This window comes from Dermacentor silvarum, chromosome 1 (assembly GCF_013339745.2).
Source record: "Dermacentor silvarum isolate Dsil-2018 chromosome 1, BIME_Dsil_1.4, whole genome shotgun sequence".
NCBI classification, from domain to species: Eukaryota; Metazoa; Arthropoda; class Arachnida; order Ixodida; family Ixodidae; genus Dermacentor; species Dermacentor silvarum.
The window spans coordinates 300,253,092-300,269,392 of NC_051154.1; the positions used below are offsets into that span (position 1 = coordinate 300,253,092).

The following is a 16,301-nucleotide window of genomic DNA, read 5'->3' on the forward strand; positions in this document are numbered from 1 at the left end:
GACCCCACCTTTAGGCCGCCTTTTCTTTTGCGTTGTTTTTTCTCTTCAATAAAGTTTTCCACTCACACCCATTGGCGCAAGTTGGATACTCGGCCAGCACATCCCTAGTGATCCAAGCTAGTAGACAACGAGTCACTTGAGAGGTCACGGTCACTTTAGTGGTTAGAATCACTTTAGTGGTCAGATACAAACCGAAACTGGGTGAAGTTCCTGAAGAATGATAATTGCAATAAAAAAGTAGAAGAAAGCCAATACGGAATGTGATAAAGCGAATGGCACTGATCGTGTTTTTGGCGTTGACTCCGTCATCATCATCATCACTATGAGCTACTGAAAAGAAAGAAGCCGACGTGTTCACGCTGTTCAGTGAGCGTGCGAGATTTGGATCCGACTTAAATTCCAGTCCAACCTTCAGTCGCCGGCATGTATGGTTCTCCGGGACAACAAGCCACAGCGGACTTCGGCTCGGACCACGGTTGGGAGCCGATCGGCGACGCGGTGCCGTCGCAAGAGACGCCCGACACGGCTGTGGGTCCACGGCAGCAGTTTCGGTACCGCGTGACCGGTTTCGGCTGTCACACGGAGTACAGAACTATCGAGTTTCTCGAGGAGCTGTTCGCCACCCGCTTCTGTAGCTGGTGCGGCCTGGTGGAGAGCGAGCTGTACATTCTGTCCTGCCTGCATGTCCTCTGGCCCAGGTGCCAGGAGAGGGCGTTCGGCTTGACGTCGGGCTTCACCGTCTGTCTCATAGACAAGGAGATGCTCTCGCTCTGCATGACCGGGATCATACCGAACAACGTGCGTTTCAAACGCGTGCACTGCCCGAGCAAGGGCTGCGACTACACGGGTCAGCTGAAGGACCTGAGTGACCACGTGGGCGAGAGCTGCGCCTTTCACCTGTTGACGTGTGCCAAGCGCGACGCCAGCGTCGCCCACAAGGACATGAGGAACTACTTTTGGGCGTGCGAGGGCGCTCCGAGCGTCTTTCCCCAGGCCGCGGACATACAGTCGCTGCTTGAGGACCTGGACAACGCCCGCAAGGAGTTGGGCAGCGCAGCGGTCTGTTCGGCGAGCGCAAACCTGCTGGACAATGCGGTGGCCACGGTGACCGAGCTGTTCGCCAGGCTGACGAGCCACCTCGCCATGGAAGCAGTGGGGCCTCCTGGACCGGACGGTGCCTTCGGCACGGACATATTGAAGTGATCTGGATCCGATGGCAATGTCCAGCCACCTCGAAATAGAGAGCTCGCCGCGTTTGTGCCCGTCGGCACCATGTCGAGCAATCCACAACACTTTTATTTGCGCATTTGGCGCATTATTTGATAAAATTAGCCGGTTGCTTTCCCATGGGCCTGCTGCCCTGTTTTCAAGCGAAGGATGTATTGCCTCACTCGTGTCGGCATCGGTGTTGCTCTTGGGGTATGAAAAAATGTCACAGTTTCGCCCTAAGGGCGAAGCAATGAATGCGATAGCAACACAGCAATGTCATACGAAGTAAGGTGAGCGGCTTTGGTAGCAATATGAATTGTAGTAAACATGAGCTGATTAAGTAAGCAGGTGTGCTGCGGCGTAAGTAGACCGACATGAAGAGAGACTCGATGACCACGAGAAGGCGCGTGTGAAACGGTGGTGTTGATGAGAAGAGCTTCCCGTGGGCAGCACGTGCGAAGGGACACACCTGTAGTGCTGCACTGCCGATCCGGGCAGCATTGCATGTGTAGCGTGCGTTGGAATATGTGGCCCGACTATTACTAACTGAATGAACAAGCGTGGTTTGAGCGCGCACAAACAAACATGAATAGATCACACTGAATGACTGCAGACAACGACTGTCAAAACGCTGGCAGCGAGCCCATAGGCCGCAGCGGGCGAAGGTACGTGCGGTCTATCGCTTCAACGGAAACTGAGCGGCGAATGCACGGCCCATAAAGGTCAGAGCCGTGTGGAGATAAGAGACGGTGCAGCCGAGCGACGCGCGCGGTTGTTGGAATGCGGAGTCGGAAGGATTGGTCGAGGCGGTGCAGACTTCCGCCTGCCGGAAACGTGGTGGGTTCCACATGCAGTTTGGCATAACTTTTGTACTTCAAAGCATAAAGCGACGTTTTGTTAAGAAAGTAACTAGAATGCCATTGCATTTCTCCGCACATTTCGGGAAATAATATCTCGAAACTGGTGTCATCCTGAGAATTCGTTCCAAGTGGATTCGCCTTGCGAACTCCACGGCTAGAATTTGTAAATTGCAATATGGGTCATAAGGTAATTAGTTAAACGTGTAATTAGTGAATTTTTGTTATTTAGTCAATTATGCATTTCACTTTTTCGTGCATGTCCGCCTTTTCGAGTGTACCAGCTCATGAACTAGAATTGTAATATCTGCCACAGGCAACCTTTAAAATATTTTTAAAGTGATCGCTGAAACACCCTGTATGCCTAATTAACTTCGTCCTTCTGGCTTCATGACTTTGTATAAATCATCATTCTAAACAAAGCACTGATTTCGAAGTGATTAAGTAAACACCATTAACATTGTCCGCAGGCAGGATTCGAACACACGACGTCTAGTTCAGAAGCCCGATATCGAAACCATTACGCCAAGATTGTATGGATCGACAAGTGACAGAGTGTTTCACTTGGGAATTCCTCGCGGGCAAGTGAACGCTTTGAGACGCTTGGCGCGTTTCGATTTGGCCTTACCGAGGCGCAGTTAGAACGCAGGCGAGTGCTCGCGCGGACAAGGAACGCGCGTATAACGCAGGCAACCAGGGAATTGCGTCTGCAACAACAGGGAGAAGCTTCTGAAGAGGACGCGTTGGAACGAAGGCGAGCGCGTCGGCCGGCAAAGTATGAGAGAAAAAAAAAAACACTACAGCAACATTTTTTAAAGCGAAGCTTTATATGCCTAGGCGAAAACATATAAGGCTAGGCGAAATGGCCTGTGTACAGAAAACTATCATCATCAGCATGGGCTTGAGCGTCGTCGTCTTCTTCCGCAGCTGGCTCGTTGGCGCCCCTCGGGTTGCGCTCGTGCTCGGCCCGCGCTCGTGCCACTGCTCCCGCGTTCGTTGTCGTCGTCCTCTTCCACAGCTGGCTGCGTGGCCGCTCATCATTCCAACGTAGAATGTCACTTCTCTTCTGTCGTCGTAATGGGGAGGCCGCGTTTCAGGGGGTGCGAGCCATTGCTTAAGCGGATATGAGCCATTCATGGTATTATTAAAATTTTGAAGCAATTTAATTTCGAAGAATCGCAAGCGGCAATGGCGGGCGAATGCTGCTAACCACGCCGCCGAGCAAACTTCGGACATCGAACGCAAGCGACTACGGTGGACTGCGGGCATCCCTTTAGTGACGGCGCTCTCTCCGTCGCAGCCGAACGGATGTGTAACCTCATAATTGAGAAATACTTTAATGAACCTTCGGGGTTAACCCAGTGATAACCACCGGGGCCACACGTTTCAGCTTCACTCGTTAACCATAATCACGGAGTGGAAGGGCTAACGAAATTTAGCAAAGACAAGAGTGGTATAGTAAAAATGAGTTTACTGGCGAGATTGTCATAGTATGCGTGGTATTTCTTGCATTTGCTTATCTCTTAAAATATGACAGCCTTAGTTTCAAGGGTAAATTATAAGCTTCATAAGCAATCTATACAAAGAATGCTGCGCACTATATGACAAATTCCCTTGTGGGCAGTTTCTGCCCTAAAGTATTTTTGCTCATTGAATAGGCGGCACATACCCAGTGGCTCAAGTTCGCGCCAAAGAGGTTCATTGAAGAACGGCAATAAGCACTGGCACTAACTCAGTAACACAAGTTGGTGTGAATCGGGTAAACTGATTGCATTGAAGTGCGCCCCATACGCAGTGGCACATGGTCAGTTATCCAAGCTGGCGTCAAAGAGATTCATTGAAGAGCTGCACATACTAGTAGCACATACAAAGTCTCCCAAGTTGGACCAATGCTGCAATGCTCCAAGTTAGTATTAAAGAAATTATTCGAGCAGTGGCACATACCATGTGCCACATATTCAATGATTAAAGTTGGCGGGAAACCGCACCCGCAAAAAGTGGGGGAAAGAGGTAAAGAAAGCTTCACTTTACAAGAAGCTCAGCACTTTACAGGCGGTAGCAGGGGCATCGAACGCTGCTCGACTTGCTCGACCGGGCAAAACGGTAGTGGCCACCGAGACTTGCAGGCATCCGTCCTCTTACCCCGAGGCTCGGCCGCGGGCGCCGTTTCCTGGTACGCGGTGACGCGATGACGACGCGAGCCTGGTCGCGAGCGAGCTCTGACGCCGGACCGAGGCATCGAGATCGCGGCGAGCGCTACCTCAACGGAAAAATAAAGAAATAGCCTACCGAGGAGAAATTTACCCCCCCCCCCCCCCCTAGGACAGCAGGCTGCTGCCGAAAGTGGCTCTGGTCTTTGTCAAGAGTACCCGGCTGCCAAGCGGCCGCGTGGAAGACCCGCCAAGGAACCGTCTTCGTGTAAAACGAGGACCCGGTCGGTGAAGAAGGCTGCTCCGAAGGTTTCCCTATCACGCCGGCTCGAAATACGAGAAAAGCCTCGGACGCACCGCCACCCGACAACGATGCTAATGTCCCGTCGACCAGCAAGGGACTCCCAAACAACACTGCGAGGGTGAGCCGAAAGACGCGATCAAGAAGCCTATAGCCCTGCCCACTCAGCCGCTGGTACGGCTCCGAGGTGTCGGCGTCACCCCCAAATCTGCTCGTGGGCGTCGCCTTGGCCCTGCCCGTTGAGGATTGCTGAGAGTCCCAGCCGTGCATTTCTCGGTAGAAATCTTGCCGTAGCCCTCATGGACGACAGTTCGCAATAAAATCGTGCCAAGACGCTTTACGGTTGTTCAATTATTATGTGCGTGAAAATGTTTACAAGACTCGAGCTCATTAACTATACATAAACGACGCTCTAGCCCATGCTGATAGTTTTCTGTATACTGGCGATTTCGCCTAGCCATATACGATTTCACCTAAGCATGTAAGTGGGCACGGGAAGAGCGCCTGTGGGATCATGGCTCATTTTCGCTTCTTGTGGCTTTTCTACTTCGTGCAGGCAGTGGCCAGTCTCGCTGCTTACCCGTGCTATGACGTGTCACCCATCTATCTGCCACCTACAGAACAACCTTCGAATCACCCCTTGCCGGAAGATCGCGACTGTGGGAACGAGTCACGCCAACCAGTGACTTTCAGAGATTGCCTTCGAGACACATCGCTCCATTGGATCAGGACAGTCGCATCGACAAAGCAAGCAGTCCCTGCGCAAGCTGTAACCAGCATCGGAACTTCGCCTCACTTAAGTGGGCATGGGAAGAGCGCTTGTGGGATCATGGCTCGTTTTCGCTTCTTGCGGCATTTCTACTTCGTCCAGAAAAAAATTATGGGGTTTTACGTGCCAAAACCAGTTCTGATTATGAGGCACGCCGTAGTGGGGGACTCCGGAAATTTGGACCACCTGGGGTTCTTTAACGTGCACATAAATCTAAGTACACGGGTGTTTTCGCATTTCGCCCCCATCGAAATGCGGCCGCCGTGGCCGGGATTCGATCCCGCGACCTCGTGCTCAGCAGCCCAACACCATTGCCACTGAGCAACCACGGCGGGTTACTTCGTCCAGGTTAGTAACACATGTTCCCTGTTCGCTAAGCGTACTAGCAACAGATATATTTTGTTATTACCGTGCCCCCACGCACTGCGTAGCGCATATGATTAATCTGTTCATGTACTTTGCAAACTGCAGTGTTGTGGGGATGTCGAAAGCAACCCGGGTCCTGATGAGTGGCAAAATGAAGAGATAACGATGTTAAAGGAACTAAAAGCTGAGACGAGTAGGTTGTCCTATGGTGAACTTGAAATTGCGACCAATGTCGCAACAGCACAGAAATCGTTCGAGGAAAAATTTGTTTCAATGAACGCGCGTATATTGAAAGTTGAGACCCAATGTGAAAAAATGGACGTTATGAACAAAAGGCTCAGTCTTGCACAAGAGGCAGTGAAAGGCATAGAACGCAAAGGCGATGTTTTCTGCTCACGCCTTGACATCGAAGACAGGGCTCGTCGTGATAACTTAATTTTCCATGGTGTTCCGGACAGCAAGGAATAATGGGCACAAACTGAGGAAAAAATTGTAAGCCTAATGATGCAGCATATCGACCCGAATTTAAACGACAATATAATTGAACGTGCGCACTGATTGGGTGGTAGCTACCAAGAAAATAAGTACCGAGCCGTTATATTCAAGTTCAGTCATTTTAAGTCCCGGCCACAAGTCCTTTCCCAGTGGTCAAAGTTTAAATGTAGTAATGTTACCGTTACCGAAGATTTTTCACTATCCACAAGACTTACCCGGAAAACCCTATTTGAGTTTGCAAGTTCATTGCCCGAGTCGCCAGCCTTCGCGGTTCTGCATGATAAGTTGTATGTAGGAAACACCTGTTACATCTATGACACCGCAAGTGATAGCGTGCAGATGAGGCAAACACATAAGAATAAACCTCCCGCCTCAAATGATAGTATCATTCAAGATAGGGCGTCTGATAGTAGCCATGAACCCGCTACTAGCACTCGCAGCTGCAAATCCTTCTGCTCAATCCAAACATTCTAACAAGTAACAATCAGCAGGGGGTAGGATATAATCATGTTTCTGTACTTTTCAACCTTCCTGTTCTTTTTTCCAACGTAAGAAGCGTTATGAAACACCGGAATCGGCTTAACTCTGTTGTTTCCACGATGAATGCAAATTTAATCATACTGACCGAGACATGGCTGAACTCAAGTGTGGAAAGTACAGAACATTTTCAGACTAATAGCACTCACGACGTGTATCGCTGTGATAGGGAAAGTAGGCAAGGTGGTGGCGTGTTGATAGCCGTATCTCAAACAATTCCTTCCTTTCAAATAAAGGTTGCGTCCGCTCTAGAAACGGTATGTGCAGGAATAGCAAGTAAACGCACGAAGATTATTCTGGGCGTATGCTATCGCCCTCTAAACTATGCTTCACCATTCGTCGATGAATTGCATGACCTTCTTGGCTCTGCCGTAACCCGGTAGCCTTCGTCCCCTATTTTTTGGCGATGTGAACTTTCCTAACATTAGCTGGCAGACTGGTGTTCCTTTACTCCACCCATTTTTAAAGCAATCTCAACATTTCTTGGATTTGTGTGATTGTTTTAGCTTTACGCAGGTTGTAAACAAACCTACCAGAATAACTAATGAATCAGCTAATACCTTAGACATGGTTTTGACAACCCACCCTGACCTCATATCGCCAATTACCTATTTTCCTGGTGTGAGTGACCATTTGTTGCTACATTTTGATATTACTATGTCATTTTCGCGTGGAACTAAGGAAGATAAATATATCCGAGACTATAGCAAGGCAGATTTTGTCGCTGTTAACCAAGAAATGCCTCAATGCTTAGATACATGTATTCTAACTTTGATAGGCGTAGTGTACAAGAAAACTGGGATTTCTTCAGAAACCTAGTCTCTGATCTCACTAAAGCGCATGTGTCCCTTCGACGTGTACGAAGCAACAAAAAAACGCCATGGTATAACACGAATCTGAAACGTTTGTCTAATAAAAAGAAACGTCTTTTCCACATGGCCAAGTTGCAAAACACTTCAGATCGCTGGGAACCGTATCACAGTGCAGAAGCAGAGTATACGGAAGCTGTATATACTGCTAAGAATCATTTTCATAACCATATATTACCTGAGCTTTTATCAAGGAACCCAAAGCAATTTTGGAACGTAATCAATTCTAACGAAAGTACTGAACTTTCAATCAACAATGAGTCTGGTGAACAGCTACCAGCATCTGAATGTGCACTTTTATTTGGCAATGTTTTTTCTGCCAATATCTCGGGAAACACCACTGTGCCTGTTGACACAGTTGTGTGCCATGAATGTTTCCTATAATTTTTGAATCTGCTGGAATTGTGCGTTTAATTAATTCCATAAAAACATCCTCATCATGCGGTACTGACAACATAAACCTAAAGTTTCTGAAACAGACATGTGCATAATCTTCTCTCTTTTTGCACAAGATCTTTCAGCAGTCTCTTGATCAAGGAATCTTGCCGCTCGATTGTAAAATTGGTAAGGTAGTTGCAATACACAAGTCTGGCAATAAACACTGCGCTTTCAACTACCGGCCCATCTTATTAACAAGCATTCCGTGTAAACTTATGAAACATATAGCTAAATTTCTAGAATCTAATTCATTTTTTGCATCGGCCCAACATGGTTTTAGGCGTGCATTTTCCTGCGAAACCCAGTTACTTCTGTTCATTCATCATCTGCATGCTATACTTGACAAACACTCCCAGATAGACTGCATTTTTTGGACTTTGCGGAGGCCTTCGGAAAAGTTAATCACGCCTTATTAATGTTAAAACTCTCCTCACTCAATCTCGACTGTAACATACTGTCTTGGCTCGAATGCTTTCTAACAAACCGCCTCCAGTACGTCCCAATTAATGGTCATAATTCACCTGAAATAAATGTAACATCGGGAGAAACACAGGGTTCAGTTGTAGACCCACTTTTGTTTTTTATATGCATTAATGATTTGCCTAACTGGGTTTCTTCTTCTGTGCATTTGTATGCTGACGACTGTGTACATTACAGGGAAATACGTAGCGATAAGGATAAAAATATTTCGCAGAAAGACTTAAATAACATTTCAAGTTGGTGCGATAGTTGGCTCATGAATTTAAATATTTACAATTGCAAACTAATGACTGTTTCTTGGCAGTACGATAGCTCCTCAACGTACAAACTAGGTGACATCGAACTCGACCACGTATCATCATACCGGTACTTGGGGGTTACTATTACTTACAATATAATATGGAATACTCATAATTATATGATCAGTAACAGTGCTAACCGCACATTGGGATACTTACGACGTAACTTCAATAAAGCCCCACTCTTGTGCGCTCGAAGTTAGAATACGCCGCTGCAATCTGGAACCCTCATCACGCTAGTTTATTTAGGTCTCTAGAATTAATTCAGAATAATGCCACACGTTTCTTTATTTCTAATTACCATCGTACAGCAAGTATTGCAGCATTGAAACAATCTCTATCACTGCCATATCTGTCACTACGTCGTAAGTATTTCCGCCTTTGCCTCTTTCATAAGGTCTTCCACCATTCATCACTACGTACCGAGCTTATCCCGCCACCCACTTATCGCTCATCCCGGATTGACCATAAACACAAAGTTAAAAGCATTTTTTTGCAAAACAAACACATTTTATTTTTTCTTCATACCGCACACATCAAACAACTGGAACCACCTACCTGATGGCGTTGTTGCCATTTCTGATCATTCTCTTTTTTCCCATTCTTCATCTGCGCACCTGCAATGTGATAGCACTGCTTAATCATCTCATGTATCTCTCCTCCCCACTCCTTTCTTTTTTTTTTACATGTGTCGCGATGCCTGCAATTTGTTTTGCTTTTGCACGTTTTTTTTCTCTCATTTTTTCTTTTCTCAGTTTCCCAAATTTCTGTTACGCTCATATTTTGCCACTAGTATTGTATAACATGATGTGCTTATTTCTGTTCAATTCAGTTATATTTGTTTTAGTACCATTCTGTTATATTTAATTTCACTTTTACAATTTGTCTCTAATACTGTATAATGCTGCACGTTTCATTCTGTTCTTTTCTTTATTTATATGTTACCCGCTCCCCTTTGCAAAGCCTCGGCGATTGAGGACATTGAAAATAAATAAATAAATAAATAAATAAATAAATAAATAAATAAATAAATAAATAAATAAATAAATAAATCAGTTTAGCTTCAGAAGACAAGGAACTTTAGTTTTTTTTAAGCACTCAGCCTTTGTAAGGATGATAGCTTGTTGTGTTGCGCCCTAGTAATAGTGTGTGCAAGTCCCTTCATTGATTGGAGGGTAATATTGGGGGTGGGCGCCACCACTCGAAAAACTGGTGCCTTCGTCGGCGTGACGCGGTAAGAGGGATCACGTGGACACAGCGGCCGCTTCGTTTGCTTCGGAAGCGCTGAAGGTATAGCTGAAAACGAAAGTTTAGTCCCACCTGCACTGCGGTTGTGATTAGGTTGGGATGTTTTCCCGGTTCGGGTGTCTGCATGATAACACTTGAAAGCACCATAACATGTAGTCGCTGCCTTTGAAGGTGTCCGACATGGTAGGCTCTTGCTCGGTACCACAGTGCCGGACGCGTACGCAACGAAGCGTAAGCCTTCACACGTAACCGCATGCCAAGAAGCCGCGTGTAACTTGGATCGCGAAACTTAGAACCAGCAAGCAGGCATCGGCTACAACTCGGGTATGTTGCAAGCACTTCCGCGAGGATGATTTCTGCTATACGGCGTTGGGGCTGCGATGTTCGGTGAGTAGCAGAAAGCGCGCAACTGAGACGCCTGCCTGCGTGCGCTGCCCGGCTAATGTCATGAGGCTTTGATATAGGAACTTCTTCATGCTAGATACTGGCAAGCTCACCAGAATGGAAAGAAACGGTGAGAAGCACACTCAAAAAACGCATATGCCATATGCTCATCTTTGTGTTAGCACCAAACAATGAATGTACTGGATCAAGAAAAAGACGCAGCGGGAGATTCCTTGCTGAAAAGATCGACAAACGTACAGTGTGACGCCACTTGAGAAATAACGATATTGAAACATCCAAGCGTTTAGAAAAAAAATACAATGATTGAATCGTCCCGATGGCACATCACAAGTCGCTGTCGAAGTCCTTATAGTTATCACGAAATTATTTTTGAAGAGCTGTGATAGCGTCCACGCAGCAATGGTTGCTTGTGTGCTGTCAAATGTTCATATGTTGCGGCTAAAGCTCACGTCACGGTGCGATAACGCGCTCGCAGCGAAAGCGAAACATCGTGCACGGACATGCACGCAGACGCGCAGTCGGTTGCTGTGAACCGTATGATCCTTGCATTGAGGCTTCATTCTGTTATGTTCCATTTGGTTATAGAGACAGCACACCATTATAACACATTTCACATAGTCAGCTCTCAGCGATTTCCCTACCTTTCACGCAAGAAGCTAGTTCGGGGGACTCCATCGCGGCGACCGCGCGCAATGGGCGTTCACTGTACGTATTCGGTAAAGAGATAGCGCCTGTAAAATATATTCTGCGCTTTCCGTTTGCTCAACATGATTATTTGACATTAAGAAGGATACCTCGTTTGGAGAGTAGATAGAGCCCATTCAGGTGCAATGAAGAGCTGTGTGTAACGAGCGCACAGAAATGTATTTTGTCTTCTCACGCACAATAACCACTATATGATTACTATCATGCAAGTTTTCCCATCATTTAAATGGATAAAACACTGGATAATAATCTGCAACTTCGAAATACTTCGTATTGCTATTTACAACCACTAAGCCTTGGTGTCATAGATTTAGGACATGAAGCCATCACTTATACTGATGGGGTACTCGGAATATAATTGATATTTCTGTGTTTATTGGGCGGTAGTAAATCAATTCAGAATTAAGAAAACGAATTTATGCTCGCTAAAAAAATCTAGGCTGAGAGGGTTAATGCTGAATAACAGTACTGGCTTACTAGCTCTGCGGGTCAGGCGCGTCGCATAGCAACAATTTACGTATACAAAATTGGGCGCGCGAATCTTATAGCTGTCGACGACGAAAAAATTTGGAGTACGCTTAAGCTTCGCCTTTAAGAGCGGAACGCGATAGCACTATCGGGCGCCGTTGAAGCCGACACCGGATTTTCTGCGCCATGGGACCCAGTAGAAAACAATGGTGGGCCGATCCTGGTGGCTGTGCAGGGCAGAGCAATGTCTGATACCACTGTAAGGCAGAAGCTACAAGCAGTGACTCATCAATGGTTCATATTCCCATAAGCGAGGAAAAATGGGTTTGTGTTTGAGTTTCCACGTAACGGAAGTATGTTTTCTCGTGTATTGAAATTATTTTTTCGTGTATTCAAATTACAATCCGACGTGTCATGTATTTAGGTTGTGTGTAAATCAGACTTTACGAATTTTCTTACGCATTTTACTTTTAGAAATTCAATTAATTCAGTAACCCCTCTGCGCCACGTAGAGGGCCTGCGTGGTAATGGTTCGGGATGATTTTTTTTCGCGGAACACGTCGCTGGCGGCGGTGGCCGACACCGAATTTTCTGCTACACGGGGCCCTTAAAATTATCGCCTTAAAAAGAAGTTACAGGATGCTTTGGATTGAAGATCTATCAAGCGAAAATCACAATTGAAATAAAAGAAGGTATGAACATTTAATGAAAGCTATTGCGAAAAAATGAACGTGTGCACATGTAAATATTTTATATACGTATTTGTGTGTATGTGTGCGTTACTGCATAAGATGGTATGATGAGGAAAGCTTCCGTAGTTATCCGTAGATTTGGTACTGCTCTGATTTCTTTGTTTCCGTATGCGATCCTGTGTTGGTGCTTTGGTACACTTGGCCCAAAGAATTCTTTGCAGAAAACTCTTTAGTGAAACTCTGGCGGACTGAATGCTAGCGTGAATTAATTAGCTTCTAGTTCAGTATATCGCCGCCGAGCACTCGAACAAACTTACGTGTTTCACATGGCATGTACGTGATGATGTAGTATCATCAACATCACGTTGTTGCCTTTAAACTGGCTTGTTTCCGGTAGCTGCTGTTGCCAGTAGCTTATAAAAAACAAGAGACAGAATGACAGTGGGAAACAAATTAGAGCACAGGGCTGATTAAAATTGGGCCATGGCCATCCTCCACTAAAATGGTGCTCATGGAATCAACTCAGCTACACTCTTTAATCAGAATATACTGTATTTGAAACACATAACAATACTACATTCACACAAATACATTGAAAGAGTTCAAAAATTTACGGAAGAAATATGCTGGTTATATGCTGACTATATGCCCACTATATGCCCAAGTAGACCAGCACCTGCAGAACAGAGATCTGGTCTACCGCAACATCCGAGATAACAGTGCTGCCGAGTAGACGACAGGCAGAAGTAAAACGCTGCACGAGATGACGAGCGAATTGATGCTGCCGCCATTGTGTGCGATCCGTGCGTACACCGCGGTACCGCCGGCTACCCTGGGCGAGACGAACCTGGTAGAAGAGGAAGGATGCGATTGCGTGTGATTGAGTCAGGACGAGGATCAATGACGCTAACTGCAAGGATTACGTCAGGCCGACACAGAAAATAGAAAAATTCTTACAGTATATTAAAAACACAGCTTTTTAGGATTTTTGCTTTTCTGAAGCTGCTAATGACGTCTTCTGAACAGTTCATCGAATATATTTCAGAGTACCCATCATGCCTTCCATGACTTTAAAAGGAGTAAAGTGGAAATTTATCTATTACTTTTCTTGCAAAGAAAGTTTTTTCAATGAAGAAGTTTTGCCCAAAGAATAGTGAAGTGATAAAGAAGCACTGGAGACTAATTCTAGAAGAGACGGGGCTTGTAATACACAACACCAGCATACTTGAAAACCGGACAGTACGTATACTCCTCTACTTACTTCGAACAATCTCGTATCTGAACGTGGGCGATGAAATAAAACGCTGCGACTAATGCTTTGAGCAAGCTGTAATATATTTTAAGAGGAACACAATTTGGTGTTGAATAGCTTTGCTGAGATGGCAAATCAGTTGTGCGGAAGCCTGCAAAGTAGAGAAAAATTTACGAAAGAGAAAATTGTCATCCACCAGGCTGTAGCACGTCGCTTCAAAGTGTCCATGTACTTGGAGTTGTTGATTCGTTCGTCCTCGTGCTGCGATCTGGTGGCCGTGGTCCGTATCCTCCTGGTTAGCTCAGATGGAATCGCGACCGCCACGGAAAGGCATTGGCATTGGCCCCGGGGTCAATCCTCGTACCAGGACGAACTAGCTTTTCTTCGACTCCGAAGCTTTATTTCTAAGAAACCCGTGTGGGTTTCTTTTGCATAGCTTTGTGCTACAGTGTGGTGGAATTTCCCTTTCTCACACAGTTTTGCGAACAGTATGACAGTGACTCGTAATTTTCACAGGATGCTACTGTTTCCCTAAGAGCATCATTGACTACCAGATGGTAAAGTGACTGGGCTCACGCAAAGTCGCTGAGTTGACTTCGGGCTAGCGCGCATCAGGACAATGTAGGACTGAGCATGCGCAATGTTCACCAGCAAGGTTCTTCTCCAATAGCTTAATTGCTAAGTTACCTTGTTTGTTCTATTTCTTTTTCTAAATATTTCCAATGTTGTTGTATCCCTGTTTTGTTTCTGCTTCTATTGTGATACTCTTGCATCTATAACTATGTACTTTATAGGAAATTTCCACTCACTTCTATCGCTTCGGTTATGTTGTGTCTTTTCCATGGTTATGAAATAGTTCAAAAGTGAGTAGAAAATTCAAACAGTTAAGAAGCGCGCGGCGCTTTCTTTTGTACTTCACTTTCGAATTACAATAAGTAATTACCGCTGTTACTGTCCAGATCGTGTGACTCAATATAGGCTGCCTATAGAAATGTATCGTTTTGATTTGCTCAGTTACAGAGTTGTAAAGTTGTTGCGCAATTTTTACTTTTATGGTGTGCTTTTTTTTAAGTTGTACGGGACTGAAGACAAACCCGGAATACCCGAATCAGAAATTTCCTTCATAAAGTCGCTAGATTTACACATTTTCTTTCCTCGGTACATTCTCTCCATACCCAGGGATTGGAGGCTAATGCGCCAGCCTACAACGCTCTCCACAGGTCAACGTTTTGTATTGAATTTGGGGAAGCATCCAGAACCCCTCTGCTGAAGGCATAGTACACTCCGGCTTACGCTGCTAATCCTTACACGTTCGAAGTATGAATAAATACCTGGACTCAGTACATAGTGTCTCTTTCGACAACAGTCGGACAAACGGAAATGTTATTGAATAAGGCAGCAGTGAATAAACACCTTGCGCGTTTTTGATGTAAATCGGGTAGTCTTACCTCGTGTGTATACCCTCCATAGGAAGCTGCTTGGAGTTGAAACGTCGTCCGTATCGCTGTCGCTCTCAGCCTTGATGGAGTTCAGCATCGTCGACGCACACGGCAGCGTGTCACGCGAGTGGATGTGCGGGTTGCAGCCCAGGACGCCGACGCTGTACTCGGGAGAAGCCACTGCGCCACCCTTGACAACCTGCTGATTCATGCTCACGATAGCTTCAGCACCAGGTGTTATCGGCTCCTCCCAACTGCGTGGAAAATGCATGACGACATTGAAAACTGCTTTTGAAACTCACACTCATCAAACAACTCTTCGCGGAACGCTGCAACTCTTCCGATGAAACGTTTCACGCTTTATTATAAGTAAATAGTGCCTTCCAAAAAAAAAAAAAAAACTGACGATGTCATCATCCATTCTGGAAAGATGAAAAATAGTTCCTGCAGTTATCGCGGCTGAGTTGTGGTTGCTTACCGTGCCAATAATATGGACATGGCGATGTGCAGAATATAGTATTCTTAGTTCTTCAAGTGCAGCGGCTGTGTAGGAAGATCTGAATAAGAAAAGACACTGAAGAGGTTTATAGATAGCCAAAAAGTATTTTCTGTGTGACAACAATAAATATTTTCCATTCTGTTACAAGCTTGATGTTAAGCCGCGACCATAAAGTGCTCGAGGAGCGACATTATACTTTTTGATTCTTGTCTTCGATTTTTTTCATGCAGGTACGACTTCATTCAAACCAATAAAAAAGAAGTAAAAAGTATAGATAAAAGCACTATGTTAAATAATACGTCCCCAGTGCAATGTGATCACTGTATTGCATGCCACGAGCTTTAATCGCCTTCTTAACACTTTCGTGCGCCACAGTTTCTATCCATTCGATTTTGTGCGCAATTTTGGTATTCTTACAAAAAAGGTCTAATGCCTTGAATTCATCATTTGATACCCCGGCCTTCTGTGACTCAGTGGAATGTCGGCACAGGCGCTTTGTCGGACAAAAAGGGTCTCAATACAGGTTTGTTTTATTCGTTTCTTTCCTTTCTTTATTCTTACATTATTTATTTTGCAGCAGAAGCCAGCGGCATCGTATACACAGTAGCACTAAGGCGAACATACATGGGATCCTATTATTTTTTTTGCTCTGTGGCTATATTAAGTTCTGCAAGCACGTCTTTCTACACGTGCTCGCTCATGACGGTGTATGAAGGTAGTAATACTAAACCATAGGCTAGAACCGTTAATACACCATTGCTATCAAACAAACCGATATGGTCTAGCCGCCATGAGACTAGACATCAGTCGCGGAGTCAATGCC

General features: G+C 45.5%; 1 protein-coding gene across 1 annotated transcript in view; it reads left to right on the forward strand.

Moving 5' to 3' along the window:
• The first annotated feature begins 377 nt into the window (after positions 1-377).
• The window catches only part of LOC125942986 (TNF receptor-associated factor 6-B-like), a 172,855-nt gene continuing 156,931 nt past the window's right edge, over positions 378-16,301 (forward strand). The window contains exon 1 of the mRNA XM_049661274.1: positions 378-475. Within this exon, the coding sequence (XP_049517231.1) occupies positions 424-475 (52 nt within the window). The 5' untranslated portion in view covers positions 378-423. The remainder of the gene's footprint in view (positions 476-16,301) is intronic.